General features: G+C 40.5%; 1 protein-coding gene across 2 annotated transcripts in view; it reads left to right on the forward strand.

Moving 5' to 3' along the window:
• MPP7 (MAGUK p55 scaffold protein 7) overlaps positions 1–23,733 on the forward strand; it is a 327,469-nt gene that overhangs the window by 145,609 nt on the left and 158,127 nt on the right. For both annotated transcript variants that reach the window (XM_021686517.1, XM_021686516.1), the window contains exon 3: positions 5,238–5,356. In XM_021686517.1, coding sequence (XP_021542192.1) covers positions 5,238–5,356 — 119 coding nt within the window. The remainder of the gene's footprint in view (positions 1–5,237; positions 5,357–23,733) is intronic.

Below are 23,733 nucleotides of genomic sequence, written 5' to 3' on the forward strand. Positions count from 1 at the left end.
TGACCGTGTCTTGTATCATGTCTACCCAAACAGAAGGTGAGATTTCTTTTCTTCTACTAAAATGATCTCTTAGAGAAGAGAGCGCTGCCTTAAAGTCAAGCCCTTACAAAATTTCTTATAGACTGTTTTCTCTGTTACTTACATAAAAATGTGTTGATTGGAGAAGCCCTAATTATTCTCATATAACCCAAGTTCCTGTTTTTGGAGTCATTGAAAGATCATCTGACAGAACTGTTGTTGTTGTTTTTATTTATTTTTTTTAAGATTTTTTATTTATTTATTTGACAGAGAGAGACACAGCGAGAGAGGGAACACAAGCAGGGGGAGTGGGAGAGGGAGAAGCAGGCTTCCTGCTGAGCAGGGAGCCCGATGCGAGGCTCGATCCCAGGACCCTGGGATCATGACCTGAGCCGAAGGCAGACGCTTAACGACTGAGCCACCCAGGCGCCCCTGTTGTTGTTGTTTTTAAAGAGACAAGGAAGTTTAAACCGGGTTAATATTTCTTGGAGAGGGGTTAAAAACAGACCTGCAAGTGTTAGAGATACTTAGAGAGTAGGGAAGTGGTTTTGGTGTAGAGATAAAAACATAGAGGTGTAGATCAGGTGGAAAAGCACCCAGCTTTACCCAGATTCTTAGTGAAGGCATCTCCCATGCAGTCAAAAAAGTGTTGTATCTCAAATAACTAGAAGTGAAAATGATCTCTTCTAGCTCTACAAGTGGTAGTTGTGATAAAGAAGTCATTGTGAAGAATTTAAATAAAATGGTTGCATGAAATGTGCAAGTGGGGCAAACCTCAATACCTAAATTATGATATTTGTACTTACTAGGTAATTCAAAGTGTATGTTCCTAACCAAATTATAATTTAAATACTATAAGCCGCATGGGCAGCTCACAATATCCGTGAAAATTAATTTGCTGTTTGAATATTTTATCCACAGCCTAAACATCTATTTATTTTACTTGGAGGAATATACATTTTGAATCTTTACTTGGACAAATAGGAGATCATTATTATTTTTTTTTAAAGACTTATTTAGAGAGAGCGAGCACATGTGCACAAGAGCGGTGGGGGGAGGGGGAAGGGAGAGAGAATCTCAAGCCAACTCCACGCTGAGCACAGAGCCTGATGCGGGGCCGGTTCTCATGATCCCTAGATCACGACCTGAGCTGAAACCAGGAGTCAACCATTTAACTGACTGTGCCATGCAGTCGCCCCAAATAGGGGATCATTTAGGATTGCTTTCTCTTTGAGCATATATGATATGTATTCTGTGTTATCCAAGATGTAAGATCTCTGGGGTAGAGGTGGTGGCATATTCTCCACCTACCTGTATAGAGGAACTAATGTAGTGCTCTGAATGGAAGAACTCATAAATGCTGATTCTTAGGAGTGGAAGCTTTCAAGATGTAACTCGGGTGTGATTCTTTGCTGAAGCCTTCCCTGATGTCTTCTCCCTCCTTTAGAGGAATTGACCACTTACCTTGCCTTGCCACGCAGTCTAATCCTGCTCTGCACTTCCTAACTGACTTGTCTGTGCTTGTTCTCTACACTGTGACGTCCTGAGGACAGGGATCATGGCTGATTTGTCTTAGTCCTCTAGGTAGGTACCATAATGGTGCACTGGAATGAAGCACTCGTGAGCTTGAATGACTACAGAGGAGTGTAGTCCCAGTTCTTGCTCAGATTTAGGTGAGATTCAATAGATATAGGTAGATGTAGGTAAGATTGTCCAAGATAACCCTTGTTAGCTAAACTCTGTTACTTGCTCTCTGAATATCAAGGACCCAAACCATTTGGATTTCATAGTGGTATTCACTATTGGAACTCTAGGAACTGAATATAAAAAGCTCCTGTGAAAACAGGGACCTGGTTTTAGCCATGGACTGAGCTGGTTTCTGGGGTCTCTCTGACGCACTTGCGTGGACGTGGTGGGCCATGTTACCTGCATTGAGGCCACTCGCCCGCCCTCCTCACTCTTCTCAGCTTCTTTCATTTCTGATTGGCACTGTCCTGTCTCTTCTGGCTTTGGTGGGGCTACGAGATGTGGGAGCTCAAGAGAAGTGACTGCTGTCGTCATGAGGGTGCCAAGCTAGGGGGGCATATGAATTACGATTGCATAAGGCTAGGAAACCCAGAAACTCAGGTTTATGAGCTACTGCTAACAGAGAAATTATTACTGTAATGTAAGATAATATGATTTATTCCCACAAAAAAGTTAAGCAGTACTTGGGTAAAGTTAACAATTTCCATATGTAGAAGACTAGGGTGGTTTTCTTTCTGAGTATGGTATTGGGTCTAGGGGAATGTATCGCTAAGCTGTTGTTTTGACTTTGTACCATTGCAATGGGGTTTTCATTCCAGATGAAGCATATTAAGAAAAGAAGAACACATTTGTGTGTGTGTGTATATATATTTATATATTTATCAAATGCCTGTGTGCCAGCCACAGGGCTCAGTGCTGCTATGTGCATTGTTCTCTTGAATTCTTACAACAGTCACATTTACCACAATGTTTCCTTTGGTTTTAACTGTATTTTGAGATAATTGTGGATTCCCGTGTTCAAAGAAATAATGTAGATCCTGTGTACCCTTGACCTGCTTCCTCCAATGGTAACATCTTGCATAACCATAGTAATTGCAAGGGGCACATTGTCACTGATGCAGTCCATTACCCTTTCTCAGATTTCCCCTGTATCACACGCACTTCTTTGTGTATACGTACATGTTTGTATATTTTTTTCTGTTCAATTTTATTACATGTGCAGATTACCATTTCTTTTCCAACAGATGAGGGCAACAAGGCTGAGGTTAAGTTATGTGAAATAACTGAAGTATAGACCTGGTTTGAATCTAGGTCTGTTTGACTCAGGCTTTTGCTTTTTTAATAATAATAGTGATGGGAGTGCCTGGGTGGTGTGGTTGGTTGAGCATCCAACTCTTAGTTTTGGCTCAGGTCATGATCTCGGGGTCGTGAGATCGAGCCCCACATCAGGCTCCATGATCAGCAGGGAGTCTGCCTAAGACTCTTTCTCCCTCTGCGCCTACCTCCCCCTTTCTAAAATGAATAAATAAATCTTTAAACAAAGAATGGTAATGATGAATAACAGTAATAATAACAACAATGGCTGAAGCTCACTGCGTTACATCTGAAACAGACTACCATGTGCCAGGGGCTGTACTAATATATTACCTCATTTAACCCCCCCCCCGAACAACTATACCTTATAAATTATAGTCAAATTAGTATCATTAATTAAACTAATCATACTACCAAGGAATAAGGAATTATTTTTACTGCTCCTGAAGTCAATATAAAATAGTGAAGCTCTACCTTCTTTTTACATAATTTTCAACTTGAACCTCTGACCTTAACCACAGATGTTGGCAATTGTCATTACTTTAAATGTGTGTGTATATGTATATGTGTAAAGTGAGACCTGTATTATTATACATTGAATTAGGTTTGGACACCTTAAAAATGTTTTTATATATATATATACAGTGGAACATTATGCAGCCATCAGAAAATGAAACCTTGTCATTTGCAACGATGTGGATGGAATTAGAGGGTATTATGCTAAGTGAAATAAGTCAGTCAGAGAAAGACAATTATCTTATGATCTCACTGATACGAGGAATTTGAGAAACAAGACAGGATCATAGGGGAACGGAGGGAAAAATGAAACAAGACGAAACCAGAGGGGGAGACAAACAATAAGAGACTCTTAATCTCAGGAAACAAACTGAGGGTTGCTGGAGTGGTGGGGGGTGGGAGGGATGGGGTGGCTGGGTGATGGACATTGGGGAGGGTATGTGCTATGGTGAACACTGTGAATTGTGTGAGACTGATGAGTCACAGACCTGTACCCCTGAAACAAATAATACATTATATGTTAATAAAAAAATGTTTTTACAAATTTATAAATAAGAGCTAGTTTAGGCAAGATGCCAGATTTTTAAGGGAGTAAATATAAACCATCAAGAATACTAAAGAACGTAATAGGGAGAAGTTTTTTTTTTTTGTTCCTAGAATATTATAGATCTTTTTGGCCAAATGCAGTCCCAGTAGTGTTTGAGTTTAACCTCTCAAGTTACAGATCCAACTTTCCAAGCGAGAGCTAATACATTTGGTTGTGAATTATCATAATTATCAGAATATTATAATGCTTTCGGAAGATAATAGATACACTAATCAGCAGGCCATAATTTGCAATTCTTTGCTAGTTACGTATCTTGTAAAGCTGTCCCTCTGATGAACAACTGCACTTACTCAGCGTAGGAATAACAACAGCCCCGTGTGTTGTAGATCCCAGGACGTCTCGGTGTTTTTGTAGACACCAGACAGAAATAAAAGGAATTTTGTCCTTTTTACCTCATGTAATCCCCCCTGGAAAGTGAAATATGGGCTAAGAGTTGATACCGACTCCTGCCAGGTCACCTCCCTGAAGAATCCTGGGCAGGCGCTGTCGCAACTTTTCTTGGACGGGAGTCTGACGGCTCCTGAAGGAGATGGATGGTTTCTGCAGTCGGCTGCTGTGGAACATGGCGCTACTGTCTACCCCAGGGAAGCTTCTAGTGAGGAGGGCTCCGAGTCCTTAACTCTTTCAGAGAGTATCACATATGCCCAGAGTAGAGTCCAGTTGAAACTCAGTTCTATGTAGCTTGTTGTTGTTGTTTTAAAACCAGGCGACTACAGTGAAGCAACACCAAGGATGGTTTAATCCGTCTTACTTTTTAGAACTTGATTTTGGATGTTAGATAATGCAAGTGTTTTGGAAGCTATATATTATTAGGAACTATTTGGAAACCACAAAACCTTTTTTAATGGACCACTCTATCAATTTTCTGCTCTTCTAAGGAGGTTTTTCCTATTCATGACTCATTTCACTCTTTGGCGAACATCGAGGGAAATGTAATAACGATTAAGGAAAGGAATGTATGTGTTTTCTTCTTTCTCTGAAAGCTTGTACACATTTTCTGTCTCAGGTTATGTAAACTTGGATGCCTGTAGAATGTTGACAACCGAAAGGTAAAAACTAGCCTGTTAATACATACTTAGTTGGGATTTAAAAATCAAAAAGGTTCGTTGGCTTCTTGGGAGAAGGGTTTTGCTTGATGGCCCAGAAAACAGATCCTGTATAAACGACATGTTGCAGCTGTCATTTACACACACCTTACGCGAAATTAATGAGATCACTCTAAGATTACGCTTTGTGTTTTATTTTCATTTTATAGGTCTGTATGAGCTGTTGACTGCTTTGCCAGCCCAGCTGCAGCCACATGTGGATAGCCAGGAAGACCTAACCTTCCTCTGGGATATGTTTGGTGAAAAAAGCCTGCATTCACTGGTAAAGGTAAACCACGCTGATGTCAGATTCTCTTTGCGGAAAAACATATGGAAAAATATTTTGAGCGCCATCTAGTAAACCAGAGATCAAATTGTTGCTGTCTGAAAACAAAACAGCCTTGTTCCATTTCCCTGACGGGCGTGGAAGTTGTTAAAGATTCTACCAAAAATACATAGATGATTTCACTTAATGGTGGTGATCTGGCTCTGCATACTAATGTGGCCAGTATGTGCCTGCCCTTGTTTAGAAGAAGAATATGAAATAGTAGCAGGAAGGTTTAGACTCCTTATGGTCAACATTCATGAGCTGGAATTTAACTTAAATAAATAAACGTTCACAGCAAAAATTAGAAGGAATATATTTTCTGAGGTTAAGGATGGCAGCAGTTCAATAGCCACATTAATTTAAAATAATTTCCTTTAACAAAGTCAACTGAAATCTGAGCAAGCTATTTCTTTTTTGGCACGACGCCATTGAAATGGTATTTTGTGTATAAATACGCTGAAGCTAAATACGAATCAAAACAGCTTCTGGAGACAGTTCTGGTAAAGCATTGTGCCATGGAAATGATCAGCCACCAGAAATGAGATCTTGCCACACAGCAATGCTGGGAGTGATCAGAACTCTTAAAATAGTAAAATGAGAACAAGAAGCTGACTGGAAAATATGCCACTTTTCCTTCTGGAAATATGAATTACATTTTCTTTCATTTAACTCAAGCTGAAAAAAGTGGTGAGCCTTACTTGAATCTGTAGGAGATGGACACCTCTGGTGCCTTAGCTCTATCTGGACCAACACTGAAGGCAGCTAAATTTGTTACGGTTGTCTGTTGTGAGAGAAGGCTATTACTGATGGATGGTTTTTGAAAATGAGCCACTTCTGGGTTGCTATTGCTTCACAGGATGGAAGAATTTTTATGACTTTTTTTTTTCTTGTCAGATTTGCTGAAATTTGCATGCCTCCAGTGGTGGCAACTCTCAAGAAATGAAAATGTTGAGATGTGTAATTTTCCTAGCAATACCCGTAAAGACTAGAGTCCTTTAGTTTTTATATAATTGCCAAGGTATCTTTGTGTTCTGAAAAATTTTTGGTCATTTAGTTGCTCTCTTGGGATGTGTTAGAAATGTCTTGAGAGGGACACCTGCGTGGCTCAGTCCGTTAAACATCTGCCTTCGGCTCAGGTTATGATCCCAGGGTCCTGGATGGAGTCCCGTGTCCGGCTCCTTGCTCAGCGGGGAGCCTGCTTCTCCCTCTGCCTGCCACTTCCCCTGCTTATGCACGCTCTCTCTCTGATGAATAAATTAATAAAATCTAAAAAAAAAATGGCTTGAGATTATAATTGATAAAGTTCAGGATTTACTGAGGCAGTCATGAACACATTCTTGTGTTGAATGTATGGAAGTTGGATAGCTCTGGATTTGTTCCGATGGATTTGATCTAGAAGGAATGAAATGACATCGTCACCCCCTTAATCATTAAATAAACACGCCTAAAACAATGCACACATGTGTGTTTCTTTTTATTTGTGATGTGGCTACTGTCTGTTTCCTTCCTATAAAATGGAAATTATATTATGTGTTGACAGGGTTGTTTGTGAGTTTCAAATAAAATAGTGACGATCTCAGTTCTTTGATAGCTACATAGGTTAGGCAAATAAAAGCAGGCGTTAAGCATTGAAAATATTAGTTATCATAGCTTGTGAAGGGCCGAAAAGTAATGACAGAGATGGTTGTTATTTCTGTTAAAAGAACCCTAATGTTTTAGAAAAAGTCTTAGTTACGCTAGCTCTTGAGTTTTAAGCACAGGTGGTTTTTCAAAGTAAATGTGAATAGTGAGTGGTTAGGAAGCATACAGTTACTGGTATATGGTTTTAGAAAAATAGTGAATAAATAAATTGATGTTGCCACTATTTAAATAGCATGGTAGCATGTGTCCTGGTGCAAGTATCTTTCAGTAATTGCTGTCAGACCTTTAAAGTAAGGTTTACTGTGTCCCTCTAGTCCATTCTCTGTTTCTTACTCGTCCCCCCACCCCCAACTCCCAGCTTCTATCACATGCAGACCTCAAGTGTGTCCTTTGACTGACCCATTCTATTCATTTTCAAGTATGTAAAGCCCCAAATGCCTCCAGGAGGCAGGCTCATGGGATCCACTTTAAGCAGCTGAACAGTCCGCTTCACTGTATTCCAAGTGCCTCTCTTGAAGGTTGGAGGCTAGCAGCCTCCAGCTTTTGTACATAAATCTCGGTAGAGCAGAAGGAATTGGAAAAGATGTGTTTTAGAGTGAATCAAAATGTGCTTTGATGTTAGGCTCTTTTGCCTAGTCGAAGCTGTTGGTGTGTGATTGAAAGATGGGTGAAGGCAAAACTTGATTTTATTCTAGCACAAAATTTTCGCAGTAGTCACCTTACTTTATGTAAAAAAAAAAAAAAGTGGTTGTCAAATCATGTTTGTTTTTTTTTTTAAAGATTTATTTAAGAGAGAGAGCAAGCACGAGCAGGGGGATGGGCAGAGGGAGAGAGAGAATCTCAAGCAGACTCCCTGCTGAGCGCGGAGCCTGAAGCAGGGCTCGATCTCAGGACCCTGAGATCATGACCTGAGCCGAAACCGAGAGTCGGATGCTCAACCCACTGAGCCACCCAGGCGCCCCATCACAGTTTTAAATACATGTAACTTTCTGGTCTGATGTAAAATATACTTAAGAAGCAGCAGTTTGGCATTACTTTCTGTGACAGGTATGGCATTGCCACCTTAGGATCATGAGCCACACCCTGGCAGGAAGACGGCAGTTACGAGCTTGTCACTGGAAAGGAAATATGATCCTAGAGAGTGTTTGCTGTGGATATTTTTTTAAAAGAAAAACATCTAAATTGAAGAGTTGAATAATTAAAACTATGAGCATGAGGGGCACCTGGGTGGCTCAGTCAGTTAAGCATCTGCCTTCAGCTCAGGTCATGATCCCAAGGTCCTGGGATCGAGCCCTGTGTCAGGCTCCCTGCTTAGCAAGGGGTCTGCTTCTCACTCTCCTCTGCCCCTCCCCTCTGCTTGTGCTGTCTCTGTCAAATGAATAAATAAAAAAGTCTAAACCCCGCCCCCCAAAAAACCCGTGAGCATGAGATTTTAGAAGTATCCGAAGAAAGATGGTACAGATAGAAGATGTGAGAAATGTCATCTATAAGGTGTGGCAAGACAAGGCTATTGGTATTCACGTGACGCAGTCAATGTGATCACCAATAAACAGAGAGCCACATTTTGGACCCCTCATTTGCAAATATGCAGAACCGTGAAGCATATAGTTTGTGTCCCAGCCTCATTTCTAAATTTATCTTCTACTCTGGTGCTTTTTTTCTGTTGAGATTTCTTGACTTTAAATTTTTTTATTTACTTGTGTTGTATGTATTTTTGTCATCTGGTTTATTTGAGAAGAAGATAGGGCATAAAGACATCCTTATTTATTTTAAATAAGATTGGTACTTCTGTTTCCTCAAGAAATTTTTGTTCGTATATCACAATTGCATTAGATTACTAGGATAAGAATATCAAGATTTTAGTACCTTTTCAACTATTGCATATATTTTCTTTACGCTTTTGAATTGTTGCATGTATGTGTACGGGCAGCAGAAAAAAAGGTAGCAGCCTGAATTTTATCCTGGTTTGGGGGCTTCTGAAGTATTTCAACAAAACACAAGTTGATTATTTTCAAGAAAGTTCCCTTGAAGTGGTTTAATTACTGTATTTCTGTGATTTCAGTCTTAAAGGAGTCATGGTAATGCTCAGGCAGACCCTTATCCCATTTAGTTACACAATTTTAATTTTTTTTTTTTTTTAAAGTTGGTTCCGGACCCAGCATGGAGCCCAGTATGGGGCTTAAACCTGGTACCCTGAGATCAAGACCTGAGCTAAGAGTTGGATGCTTAACCGACTGAGCCACCCAGGCTCCCCTTACCTAATTTTAAGTTTTAGTGAGTGTTTTAATCATGTTGTCTTTGTTGAGTTCTTACTATATGCCAGACACTGGATAGGCCCCCAAGGGCCACGGCTTCTAGTTGAGCAGCCCCTAGCTTGCAGTCTGCAGTCTCCCAGAGGGGTTATAGATGAGGGGATGGGCAGTTGCAATATTCTATGAGAGGTCATGTGTAGAGCTTTGTATAAGAGCACAAGGTGCCTGACTCAGCGCTGACCTCAGGGGCTCATAGGGGATTTGGTATTTTAAGCTGAAATCTGACTATTGAATAGGTATTGCTCAGATGAGAGTTTGGGGGGGGTTGGGGAGCTAGGCAGAAGGGATAACCTACACGAGCACCTGCAGGCGAGAGTGGGCATTGTGCCTTTAGGATGGAGCCTGACAGGTTCTCTTGGCTGGTACCTGAAGTAAGGAAGGGCGTGGGGAGCAGGTGCAAAGTGTGGCAAAAGAAGGTAAGCTGAGACCTAGTCCTTTTTTTTTCTTAAAGATTTATTTATTTTAGAGCAAGCGAGGGAGAGAGAGCCTGCGAGAGCATGAGCAGGTGCGGAGAGGGGCAGAGGGAGAGGGGGAGAGAAACTTTAACAGACTCCCCGCTGAGCGTGGCGCCCTACGTAGGGCCCAGTCTCGCAACCCTGAGGTCAGGACCTAAGCCAAAATCAAGAGTCGAGCATTTAACCGACTGTGCCACCCAGGGGCTCCAGGCCAAGACCTATTTTGAATGGCTTTGACTTTATTCGAACACAGTAGGAGCTACTGCATTGTGAAAGGTTTAAAGCAGGGGAATGAAGATATCAGACTTTTTTTTTTTTTTTAGAAGTTGTAGTTGCTATGGAGATGGGATGGGACATGAGATTTCCAGGTCAAAGATGATGGTGACAAAGTGGGGGGAGAGGGAAGGTGATTTTGGTTTTGAGAAAGGGAGGAGGATGCTTAGCCTGTCCTCACCAGCAGGCGTGGTGTTTGTTAACATATTGAAACTCCTCCCTCTTGTTTGTTAAACCTCCACTCCTAGATGCCCCACCCGCTAATCCAACCACCAGATGGTTGGTGCCAGGCCATCAGGGGCTGGGAGAGGGCTCCGGGAGACCCGTACAAGCCCTGAGGTACCACTTCTTCCGTATTTTGAATATCTCCTCGGAAGAAAGGTGATTGTAGTTTTATGTTTGTTTGCTATTTGGGAGATAACTAAGTAGAACTTCCTACTATGTAGTTGGATACCTGGATCTTGAATTGAGGATAATTATGCTCTAGGTTGGAGATAATAGATTTGGGAGTCAGGTTGCCAGATAAAATACAGGACATCCAGTTTAATTTGGATTTAAGATAAACAGTCTTTTTTTTTTTTTTTAGTTTAAGTATGAACCATGCTGTATTTATATTTCTTTTTTTTTAAAGTCAAATTTATTTATTTATTTATTTTTTAAAGATTTAATTTATTTGACAGAGAGAAACACAGCGAAAGAGGGAACACAAGCAGGGGGAGTGGGAGAGGGAGAAGCAGGCTTCCCGCCGAGCAGAGAGCCTGATGTGGGACTCGATCCCAGGACCCTGGGATCATGACCTGAGCCGAAGGCAGACACCTAACGACTGAGCCACCCAGGTGCCCCTGTATTTATATTTCTATTTGAGAAATCTGGCAACTCTAATTGGGGTGTCATCAATATTTAGATAGTAACGCTTTTTGTAGCAGCTTTATTGAGATCTGTATCAGACAGTTTACCCATTTAAAGTATGCACGCAATGGTTTTAAGTGTATTCACAAAGTGGTGCAACCGTCACCACAATCAATTTCTAGAATAATTTCATCACCTCCCAAAAAACCCCTCTATCATGTAGCTGTCATTCCCTAATCCCTGCATCCTCCTACCCTTCCTCACTCTGGCCCTAAGCAACCACTAATCTACTTTCTGTCTCTCTGTATTTACCCATTCTGGACAATTCATGGAAATGGGATCATATAATATGTGGATTTGTTTGTGACTGGCTTCTGTCACTTAGCAAATCCACATGATAATATGTGTCAATACTTCATACCTTTTTATGGCCCAGTAGTATTTATGGATATACCAGTCTTGTGTCTCTCTTTATCCAGTGTTGGACATGTGGATTGTTTCCACCTATTGCCTATTATGAATAATGCAACTTGGAACATTCACATACAGGTTTTTATGTGGACATGTTTTCAGTCCGGGGGTGGGGGGTACATGCCTAGGAGTGGAATTGTGGGTCAAGTGGTAACACAGTTTCCTAAGGTGGCTCCACTATTTTATATTCCCACCAGCAGTGTGTGAGGCTTCTGGTTTCTGCATCCTTGCCAACAGTTTTTTTTTTTTTTTTTAAGAATTTATTTATTTATTTGAGAGAGACAGTGCACACAAACAGGGGTTGGGTGATGGTGGGGAGAGGGAGAGAGGGAATCTCAAGCAGACTCCTCGAGAGCACAGAACCCGACTTGGGGCTTGATCTCACGACCCTGAGATCATGACCGAAGTCGAAATCAAGAGTCGGCTGCTTAACCAACTGAGCCACCGAGGTGTCCTGCCAACACTTGTTTTTATCTGAGTTTTTTTATTCTCCCCTTTCTAGAAGGTGTGACATGATACCTCCTTGTTGCTGTGATTTGCATTTCCCTGATGATTGATGAAGTTAAACATCTTTTCGTGTGCTTATTGGCTGTTTGTGTATCATTGCAGAAACGTCTATTTCGCTGCTTTGCCCGTTTTTTGCAAGTTGGATTCCTTTGAAATAATAGCCTACTTTTTAGAAAAGTCTTAGATTTACAGAAGTGTCTTTTCAGATTTTTTTGCCCATTTTTTTAACTGAGTTGCATTTTTTCCTTATTGTTGAGTTTTAACAGTTTTTTGTCTTTTTTGGATATGAGTCTTTTATCAGATATGTGTTCTGCAGATATTTTATTCCAGTCTGTGGCTTGTCTCTTCATTCTCTTAACAGTTTCTTTCACAGAGCAGAAGTTTCTAATTTTAATAATATCCAACTTAACAATTTCTCTTTTATACATTGGGCTTTTGGAGTTGCATCGAAAAACTCATTGCCATGCTCAATGTCACCTAGATTTTCTCCTCTTTATCTTCTAGGAGTTGTACAGTTTTGTATTTATATTTAGTTCTGTGGTCTACTTTGAGTTAATTTTTGTGAAAACGGGTAATTTCTGTGTCTAGATTCAGATTTTTGCATGTGAATATCCAGTTGTCCCAGCATCAGTGTTTGAAAAGACTGGCCTTTTTTTTTTTTTTAAGATTTTATTTATTTATTTGACAGAGAGAGACAGCAAGAGAGGGAACACAAGCAGGGGGAGTGGGAGAGGGAGAAGCAGGCTTCCCACCTAGCAGGGAGCCCGATGTGGGGCTCGATCCCAGGACCCCGGGATCATGACCTGAGCCAAAGGCAGACACTTAATGACTGAGCCACCCAGGCGCCCCAAGACTGGCCTTTCTTAACTGAGCTGTCTTTGCTCCTCTGTGAAAGACCAGTTGATTGTAATTGTGTGGGTTTTATTCTGGGCTCTGTTGTGTTCTATTGATCCGTTTATCTATTCTTTCACCAATACTTCTGTGTCTTCATTACTTTATAGGAAGCTTTATAGGAAGTCTTGAAGTTTGCAGGTGTCAGTCCGTTGACTTTGTTTTTCTCAGTATTGTGTCAGCTATTCTGGGTTTTTTGCTTATTCATATGAACTTGAGAATCCGTTTGTCATACATACATGGTAACTTGCTAGGATTTTGATTGAGATTGTGTTGAATATATAAATCAAGTTGAGAAGAACTGACATCTTAACAATATTATGTATTTTTGTCTGTAAACATGGATTTTCTCTATTGAGATCACCTTTGATTTCTTTCGTTAGAGTTTTGTACTTACTTAGATTCTATACACATCTTGTTAGATTTGTACCTAAGTTTTGTCTTTGGCACTAATGTAAATGGTACTTTGTTTTTAAGTTCAAATTCCAGTTGTTCACTGGTGGCGGTATGAACAGTGCTATCTTGGACAGACCCACCATGATGACAGCTCTCTGTGACCTGATGCCTTCTGGAGGACAGCTGCCTCCCCCATTCTTTCTTTTCGCCTAGTCAAACCCTTAAGTACACTCTTGAGGGGCGCCTGGCTGGCTCAGTCGGTTAAGCGTCTGCCTTCGGCTCAGGTCATGATCCCAGGGTCCTGGGATGGAGCCCCACATCCTGCTCGGCGGGGAGCCTGCTTCTCCCTCTCCCACTCCCCCTGCTTGTGTTCCCTCTCTCGCTGTCTCTCTCTCTCTGTCAAATAAATAAATAAAATCTTAAAAAAAAAAAGTACACCCTTGAATGTCCTTCATCTGCTCTGGAGATAACGATTATGATTTTCAAACATTTCCTCCTGGGTGGTCCCCCAGCACTTATTCCCCAGCTTCTTGGGCCATAAAAGCAGGTCTTACTGGAGGTGGGGTTGTGGAGATCTGTTCGTCTTTCAGCTTCCCAAGACACGCTTCTGTCCATAAGTCCCCTTAATAAACCATTTCTTGGGCGCCTGGGTGGCTCAGTTGGTTAAGCGACTGCCTTCGGCTCAGGTCATGATCCTGGAGTCCATGGATCGAGTCCCACATCGGGCTCCCTGCTCGGTGGGGAGTCTGCTTCTCCCTCTGACCCTCCCCCCTCTCATGTGCTTGCTCTCTCTCATTCTCTCTCTCTCAAATAAATAAATAAAAATCTTAAAAAAATAAAAAATAAAAAAAAAAAAAACCATTTCTTGTCAACCTGGAGTTGTCAGCCTTTTTCTTCAGTCTTACAGTGTCTTTGGCTTTCGGCGGTTGTTTTGCATATACCTCTCTTTCATAGACCACAGGTATATAGAAAAGTAATTCAGTTTTGTACATTAAGTTTGTATCCTGAACCCTTGCTATAATCACTTAGTAGTTCCCAGAGTTTTTCTAGTTGATTCTTTGGGATTTTCTACATAGATAATCATGTTGTCTGTGAACAAAGGCAGCTTTACTTCTTCCTTTCCAATCCGTATACGTTTTATTTCCTTTTCCTGTCTTAGAGCATTAGCTAGGACTTCTAGGTAAGTACTGAATATTAGTGGTAAGAGGGAACACCCTTGCCTTGTTATGTATCTTAGGGGGAAAGAATCTAGTTTTTCACCATTAAGGATGGTGTCAGCTCTAGGTATTTTATACATGTTCTTTATCAAATTGAGGAAGTCCCCTCTATTCCCTGTTTGCTGAGAATTTTTATCATGAATGGGTGTTGGATTTTTTTAATGTTTTTTTTTTTTTTTGCATCTGTTGATATATTTTTTTATCCTGTTGGATTGATGGATTACATTAATACTTCTGAATATTGAACCAGCCTTTGCATTCTTGGGGAAAAAATACCATTGGTTTTGGTATATAATTCATATTATATGTTGTTGGATTTGATTTGCTGGTATTTTGTTGAAAATTTTTGCATCTCTGTTCATAAGAGATACTAGTCTGTAATTTTCCTTTCTTGTAATGTCTTCATCTGGTTTTGATAGTAGGGTAAGGCCGGCCTCATAGAATGAGTTAGGAAGTTGCACCCTCTGTTTTATTTTTTCTGGAAGAGTTTGAGGACTGGTATAATTTTTTCCCTTAAATTTGCCAGTGAAACCATCGGGGCTCAGTCCTTGCTGTTTTGGAAGGTTACTAATTGTTGATTTAATTTCTCTATTAGATGTAGGTCTATTTAGATCACCTATTTCTCCTTTTATGAGAGTTTTTGTCACTTGTATCTTTCAAGGAATTGGTGCATATCATGTATAGAATTGTTCATTATCTTTTATTTTTAATTTCCATAGGATCCATAGTGATGAGTCCTCTTTCATTTCTGATATTAATAATTTGTGTCTCATTTTTTCTTGGCTAGCCTGGCTGTAGGTTTATCAATTTTATTAATCTTTTCAAAGAACCAGCTTTTAGTTTTGTTGTTTTTTTCTCAGTTGTTTCCTCTTTTCTTCTTCCCTTCTCTTCCCTTCTTTCCCTCCCTCCCTCCCTCCCTTCCTTCGTTCCTTCCTTCCTTCCGAGAGTACAAGCAGGGAGGGGGAGTTGGAGAGGAAAAGAGAGAGGATCTCAAGCAGACTGCACGGAGCGTGGAAGCTGACATGGGGCTCGATCCCACAACTCTGAGATCATAACCTGAGCCGAAACCAAGAGTTGGATGCCTAATCGACTGAGCCACCCAGGTGCTCTCCTGTTTTCCTGTTTCAGTTCCACTGATTTCTATTTTATTCTTTATTTTCTTCTCCTGGCTCTTCTTGCTCTAGATTCCTAAGGTAGAAGCTTAAGTTACTGATTTTAGTTCTTTCTCTCTCTCTCTCTATTTTACATATGCCTTCAGTGCTGGAATTTTCCTCTAACCACTCCTTTGCAGCATCCCACAAATTTTGATAAGTTGTGTTTTCATTTAGTTGAAAATACATAAATATTTCTCTTGATACCTCATCTTTAACTCATTTGTTATTTAATTTCCAAATACATATTTTCCTGCTGTATTTCTGTTACTTAACTCCATGTGGTCTAAGCTAACGGTGTATGAATTCCATTTTTTCAATTGTTAAGGTGTGTTTTATGGCCCAGGATGTGGTCTGTCTAGTTCTGTGTGAGTTTGGGAAGACTGTGTATACTGCTATTGTTAGATGAAGTGTTAGATCCAGTTGGTTGGTGCTGTTTTGTTCAACTATATCCTCACTGATTTTCTGCCTGGTGGATCTGTCAATTACTGTGTAGAAGAGTATTGAAGTTTCCAAGAATGATAGTGTGTTTATACATTTCTCCTTGCAGTTTTATCAGTTTTCCTCACATAGTTTGACACTCTCTTGTTAGGTACATATGTACACATTAAGGATTGTTATGTGTTCTCAGAGAATTGACCCCTTTTTCATTAAATAATACCGTCTTTTATCCCTGCTAATTTTCCTTGTTCTGCCAGCTGCTTTGTCTGAAATTGATAGGGGTTCTTTAGCTTTCTTTTGGTAAATGTAAGCATGGTTTTTCTCCCTTCCTTTACTTTTCATCTACCTGTGTGTGTTTATATTTAAAGTGGATTTCTTATAGACAACATATAGTTGGATCTTCTTTTTATCTACTCTCACAGTCTCTTGTTTTAATTGGCATATTTAGACCATCCACATTTAAAGTAATTGCTGATGCAGATGGGTTAATAGTCACCATGTTTGCAACTGATTTCCGTTTTTACACTTGTTCTTTTTATATTTTTATCACCCTTTCTTTCTCTTTCTTCTCGGCTTTTAGTTGAACATTTTATATTATTCCATTTATTCTTTCTTAGCATATGCATATACTTTTAAAAAAGGATTTTATTTATTTATTTATTAGAGAGAGAGAGGGAGAGAGCAGGAGCAGAGGGAGGGGCAGGAAGCTCGACATGGGGCTCGATCCTAGGACTCTGAGATCATGACCTGAGCCAAAGGCAGATGCTTAACTGACTGAGCCACCCAGGAGCCCCTATCCATATACCTTTTTACAAAGGTTTTCCTGTGCTTGTCCTAGAGTTTGCTACATTCATTTATAACTAATGTAGGTCCACTTTCAAATAACATTATACCTTTTCACAAGTAGTGCAGGTGCATTATAAGAGAATATATTCAATTCCTTTTTCCCCATCCTTTATAACATTGCTTTAGTTCATTTCATTTACCCATATTCTTTAATAACACGTTGCTATTCTTATTATTTTGAACAGTTATCTGATCAATTAAGAATAAGAAAAATAAGAGATTTAATTTTATATTTATTTTTTTTAAGATTTATTTATTTATTTATTTATTTTAGAGAGAAAGAGAGTGAGAGCATGGTGGCAAGGGGCCAAGGGAGAGGGAGAGAGAATCTTCAAGCAGACTCACAGCTGAGTGTGGAGGGCTGGATTCCAGGACCCTGAGATCATGACCTGAGCTGAAATCAAGAGTTGGATGCTTAATCTACTGAGCCACCCAGGCATCCCAGTTTTATTTTATGTTTGTTTATTCCTTCTTGGGTCCCTGACCTATATCATTTTCCTTCTCCCTGAAGATCTTCTTTTCATACTTGTTACAAGACAGGTCTGCTGGGCAGCAAATTCCTTGAATTTATGTATGACTGTTCTGTTTTTATTTCTTTTTCACTTTTGAAGTACAATTTCACTAGATACAGAATTCTAAGGTGGTGGGTTTTTCTTTTAACACGTTCTCCACCCCCCAACCACTGTCTTCTTGCCTGCGTGATTTCTGATGAGGCGTCTTCTTATCCTTGTTCTCTGTAGGTAAGGTGTTTTTTTCCCCCCTTCTGGCTTTTTTCAGTATCTTTATCTTTGGTTTATACTGTTTGACTATTAATTCAAGGTGTAGGTCTTTTTGGCATTTATTCGGTTTGGTGTTTTCTGAGCTTCCTGGATCTGTGGTCTGGGATTTTATCATTAATATTGGAGAATTCTCAGCAGTTATTACTTTGAATATTTCTTTTCCTTTCTCTCTTTGTTCATCTGGTGTTTCCATTATGTGTTTGTTACACCTTTGTAATATTGTTCCACAGTTCTTGGATATTTTGTTTCAGTTTTGGGAATTTCCATGAGCATATTTTCAATCTTACTGATTTTTTCCTTGGCCATGTCCAGTCCACTGATGAGCACATCAAAGGCATTCTTCATTCTTGTTATAGTGTTCTTGATTTCCAGCATTTCACTTCCCTTCTCTCTCTGAGTTTCCATCTCCCTGCTTACATGATCCACTGGTTCTCACATGTCCACTTTTTCCATTCGAGCCATTAGAATATTAATCGTACTTATTTTACTCTCCCTATTTCCTAGTTCCATAAATCTATGTCCTAACCGAGTCTGGTTTTGATGGTTGCTTTATCTCTTCAGACTGTGTTTCTTTCTTATCAAGTCTTAAAATTTTTTTTGTTGTTGTTGAAAGCTGGACATAGGTGTTGGGTAATAGGAACTGATGCAATTAGACTTTCAGTGTGAGTTTTTATGTTAATCTGGCTAGGAGCTGGGCTGTGTTGAATGTTTGCTGTAGCTGTCAGGGTCAGAGGCTTCGGAACCCTTCATGTGTCTCCCCTCCCCTGCCTCCTTCTCTGGCTTTCCTTAGGAATGCTCTCGGAGTCTGTGACATGCAGCTCTCAGTCATGACCAAGGTTATTTCACTGGAGCCCTGTTGGTGGTGAGTTGTTCTGTGATCTTGATGATTAAGTGTTGGTTATTTAGTGGGCCTGAGTCCCTGGGCTCTGATGACCTTCAGAAGCATTTCTTAGCCTCTTGTTTTTCCTTTCTTCCCTTAGTTGGGACAGGAAGGCTAGCAGAGGCAGGAGTTAACCTCACTAGTTTTTCCCCAGGTCAAACAGGGCTCTATTTAAAGCAGCCTCTCTTAGAGGGCAGGCCCCTGTTTTGGAAAAAGCTCTTGGCCTATGTATTTCAAAATGGTTGTTTCTCTGTTCTTCTGTTTGAAACACTAGGGGATTTTTCTCCCATCTTCACCATGAGAATTTGGTGGGAGGAAAAGCACTGGGGCCTCCCCTAGGACTGGGGCTCAGGAGTTTTTAACTCTCGAACTAGTCCACATTCAGCCACCATCAATTCATCAGAGTTACCACTGAAGTTTTCGTACAAGCTTCTGGCTCCAGCAGCTTCTGCTGAGCTGACCTTGGCCGCGAATCTCCTGCTAAGCTGACCTTGGCCGCGAATCCCTCTCTTCCCCTGTTCTTTCAGATTTCCAAGTGGCCATTTGCTCTGTGACTTTCATTCTCCTTAATTATCTGAGCTGAAACCAAAAGTCTACCTTTGTCCACTTTTTAATTTGGTTGTTATTTTATTACTGATTTTTAAAGAGTTCTTCATGTATTTGAGTACCAGCTCCCTACCAAATTATACTTGTAATGGGGAATATTCAGTTTCTCTTTTTAAAGATGTCCTGAAACTTTGTTTTTAATGAAACACACGAAGTCGTGGACAGAGTAGTTGACCAGTGGAAGGAAGGTATGGTGGATAAATTAGTGGGAGTTTATTTCAAATCTCCATATTAATGTGAATTTGTATGATTTTTAATATTTGTGATTTAGGTGGAATTTTAAAAGTGAAAGTCGTCTTAGTCCGAGTCTAAAAATAAGTCTTGAACAGATGCTCAGGAGGCAACCTGTGAACGAGAATATACTTAAAAAATTTTGTATCTCCAACCTGGAAACTCTAGAAAATGAAAAAAGGTAATGTGTGATCTTATTCTTTCAGTAATTCCAATTTTCTTAATAATTAGCACCATGAGACTTGCTCGGAAAGGAGGTATTTCCAGGATAATTGATACGGTCAAGCTATAAAAAAAGAGCGACCCTGTTTTGAGTAGCAGTCTAATAAACTTATTTTCTGTGCCGGCCCTTTAGGTTCCTCTTTTCTTTGAATCCAGAAGCAACGAAAAGCATTGAAGTGGGGGCGGGGAGGGGGAAGGTGATATTTACATAGTAGTAAATCAGAGTCAAGGCTGAAAGACTGTTTTATAAGATACTTGAGGGGACAGGGCTCGTTAGAAACAAATTGTGCTGTTTGAGAGGGGAGAGGTGGCGTTAGGTTGAGAGAGTAAACCCATTGGGGAGGTTGTGTTACTTGCCTCTGCAGTACTGTTTGCCTTGGGTGGGAGGAAAAGGAGACGACAGCCAGACATTGCGAATGATCCATGGCCAGCTGGTCTGACACGGTGGAGACCTGGGTATCAGCAGCTGGTAATGCTCCTTGGCCAATCAAAGGTAATTGTTCCACCCGCTCTGTTGGAGGAGCCAGACAAAGTTATTTCTTACGTTATAGTTTACATTTTTTCAGGCACAGAAACATGTAAAGTCTGCTGAAGATAGGAATTCCTGAGACCCTGAGTAAATTGTTGCCTTTGTAATTCATACTCTCAAAACAGAGGCCATATGTAGCCCTTCTCAGAGATTTGAGTGGTACGGGGGATGAATGACTGGGAGCTGGGTTGTAATGGGAAGTACTCAGTTTCTCTTCTTCAAGATGTCCTGGAATGATTGCTCGATGGGGCTGTGTCCTGCCGCTGTCGTCTGTGTTCAGCGTAATGGATCAGTGCCTTCTGAAAGTTATTGCGAGATTTAAATGATTATTCAAATATGCTTAGTTTCAGAACGGTCATCTTAAATTTGTGTTTATTCCTAATTTAATAGCAGGGAGTCTATTTCCTCTACAGAAATGGGGAGTTTCCTACCTCGGAGCACCTACGAACAGTTCATTCACTAGAATGGGTAGAGTCAGGAAGGAAGTAACTTTCTCCTTTTCCTTGTGGAGGTGCTTCTCATTATTCTCCAGTTCCAGAGACTAGGAATTCTAGTAGGGAAATATCCAGCTTCTTTAGCTCTGCTACCTAACAGTGGGTTTGCTGGGCCACAGAGGTGTGCATCTCCCACTTTATTAGGTTTTGCCAAATCATCCTGCAGGTGACTGTTAGGAAGTGACTGGCTTGATGAGCTGTGTGTTTGCATTAGCAGTACCCTGCCTCATCTCTCTTTATCACCTCAATCTCTGGACTATGCAGTATTTGGAACTCTTGCTTTAATGCCAGGGCAGGTGGTACTTCATGTCCTGTTGCCCAGAAGGTGTTTGGGCCATGAGTGCGGTCCCGACATTCTGAATTGGTTCTCCAAAGTACATTTACCACAATTTGTTGTAGACGCAGATGGGAGAAGGGAGTGGCCTCTTCCTCAGGGATGTAATGGAATGGGATGTGGCAGGTCGTCCGGAGACTAGGTCCACAGGTCTCTGAGTTGTATAGAAATGGTATAGGAACACTCTGTTGAAAGAAAACTCAAGGTTCAGGTAGAATTTCACAGGATAGACTTTTTTAAAAAAATTTTTTTAAAGATTTTATTTACTTATCTATTAAAGAGAGAGAGAGAGAGCACAAGAAGGCGGAGGGGCAGGGGGAAAGGGAGAAGCAGACTTCCCGCTGAACAGGGAGCCCGATGCGGGGCTCCATCCCAGGACCCTGGGATCATGACCTGAGCCGAAGGCAGATGCTTAACTGACTGAGCCACCCAGGCGCCCCTCAGAGGATAGATTTAAACATGCTTTTATGGGCTGGCTTGGAGACCTAACCACCATTTTAAACAGTATTTCAGAAATATGTGTCCCAAAATCTAGAAAGAATTATAAGTAAACTTTTGGCGTCAACTCCATTTGATTTGGGTGGGGGGAGGGACTGGGTACTATTCCCTGAAGTTTAGTTTGGTATGTTAGGCGCTCAGCTAATAATCAGTGAATGAATAAAGAGCGAGTCCAGTATGTGGCTAAAGGAGCTAAAGGTAATTTCTAGAGGAAGGAATCCTGTAACCTCCAGGACACTTTTTATTCATCCAGATCAAGTTGGGACCTTTTGCTGCCTCTTTTTTTCTTTTGTCCCTTTTTCTTTCATTCTTGTGGTCATTTCGTTCTCATTGTGTTTGTCTGGTCACCTCTCTTGGAGTGCCTTCATGATGGACCGTTGGGTATATTGAGGAGTATTCCGTGTGTCCAGGCGCCCAGGCTCTCCCTTCTTGTGAGCACACATCTATGGTAGCAGTTCGGGGCTGGGACTATGGAGCCACATTGCTTAGATTCAGATTCTGGCTGTGCCAAGAATATCGGGCCAACAGTAAGATAATAATACCTCATTATTTTACCTCACGGCGCCTCCTGCTCCTTAGATATGAACTGGTGATAATAGTAATACTTACCTTGCATGCTTGTTATTAGGAGCAAATGAATTGATATACGAAACATGGTTTAAACCATCTAGCACATCATTGGTATTACTGTCATCAGCAGCATCCTCAATTTTTCTTTCTTTCTTTTGGTTAGCTGTGTGCAGCTCTGTCCCTCGATTGGCACTGTTCTTTTCAGTATCTCTTGGGCTACATTTCTGTTTTTCTTTTTTCTTTCAGGATGATATTTTTTTGCCTTAATAAACTTCTGTTCTTGTCTTTTTTATTCCCTTGTGCTCTGTAACATTATAGTGAAAATTAACAGCCTATGATTTGAAATTCTTGAAAAAATTCTTGAGTTGCCTAAAAGTGTCTTCTAACTTTTCCCTCATTTAAAAAAATGTTACGGAATATTTGGGGCATGAAAAAGGCAGATAACAGATGTTGAACACCCGCATATTCACCATACAGCATAAGAACGAGTATTAGATTCGTTTGAAGCCTGAGTATCCCTTCTTATCACACCGCTTTCTCTCACCAGCCGTAAGTTGTCTGGAGTTTGTATTCCTAAAAAAAATAGGTATTATTTTGTATGTCTAAAAGCTGTTTATAATTCAATTCATACTTAACACATTCATCTTTCTGCAACTTTTTTTTTTTTTAAGATTTTATTTGTTTTTTGACAGAGAGAGACACAGTGAGAGAGGGAACACAAGCAGGGGGAGTGGGAGAGGAGAAGCAGGCTTCCCGCGGAGCAGGGAGCCCGACGCGGGGCTCGATCCCAGGACCCTGGGATCATGACCTGAGCCGAAGGCAGATGCTTAACGATTGAGCCACCCAGGCGCCCTGCAACTTTTTACTTAACATTTTGTTATATATTTTGAGATATATTTATGGTGATAAAATTAGTTTTGATCCATTCACTTTTGTTGTTATATGGTGTTTTAGGACTAGGTCACAAATTACTTCTTCTCCTGGAGATAGATATTTACATTGAAAGGTGTCCTGTGGGTGTAAGATTCCTTCTTCTCGAAACCACCTTTCTCTCCATGTCACTGTTACAAGCAAAGCAGTAAGCAGCCTATGTGTAGATTTCCCTTATACATGTCTGGGGCCGCTTCTGTAGGTGTGACACCAGAGAATGGGGTTGCTGGGCCACAGAGATGCACATCTCACACTTCAGGTGTTGCCCCATTGCTCCTCTAAGATTGTACCACAGTACATTCCCACCAATAGGATTAGAGTTCCAGTTGCTTCAACACCCATGTCAACACTTGGAATTGTTAGATTTTAATTGTTGCCAACAGGACCAATTTGAAATGCTCTCTCCTTCTTTTAGTTTATATCTATTTGAATATTAGAGGTTGAACGTATGTTTATGGGCTGCTCCATTTTCCTTTTTATGCCTTTTTACATCCTTTGCCTGTTTTTTATTCCTTGGTCATTTGTCTTTCTGGTTGATTTGTTGGAATTACTGTATGTATTCTGCTACTGGATCTTTGTTTATATGCATTGTAAATATCTTCTGGTCTGTGCTCTGTCTACTCTTACAATTTATTATGTTAAAGCGTATATATACACACAGATTTTCTTTGTCTTAAATGCATAAGACAGAAACATCTTAATAGGCCCACTATCCAATACAGAATCCTTAGCTCAGTGCATCTTAGGGAGAGCATGTATTAGGGTCTAAGGTGTATGTAACCCACAGCCAAGTCTGAGGTCTGCTTTACTTTTTT

Source organism: Neomonachus schauinslandi, chromosome 5, assembly GCF_002201575.2.
Source record: "Neomonachus schauinslandi chromosome 5, ASM220157v2, whole genome shotgun sequence".
NCBI classification, from domain to species: Eukaryota; Metazoa; Chordata; class Mammalia; order Carnivora; family Phocidae; genus Neomonachus; species Neomonachus schauinslandi.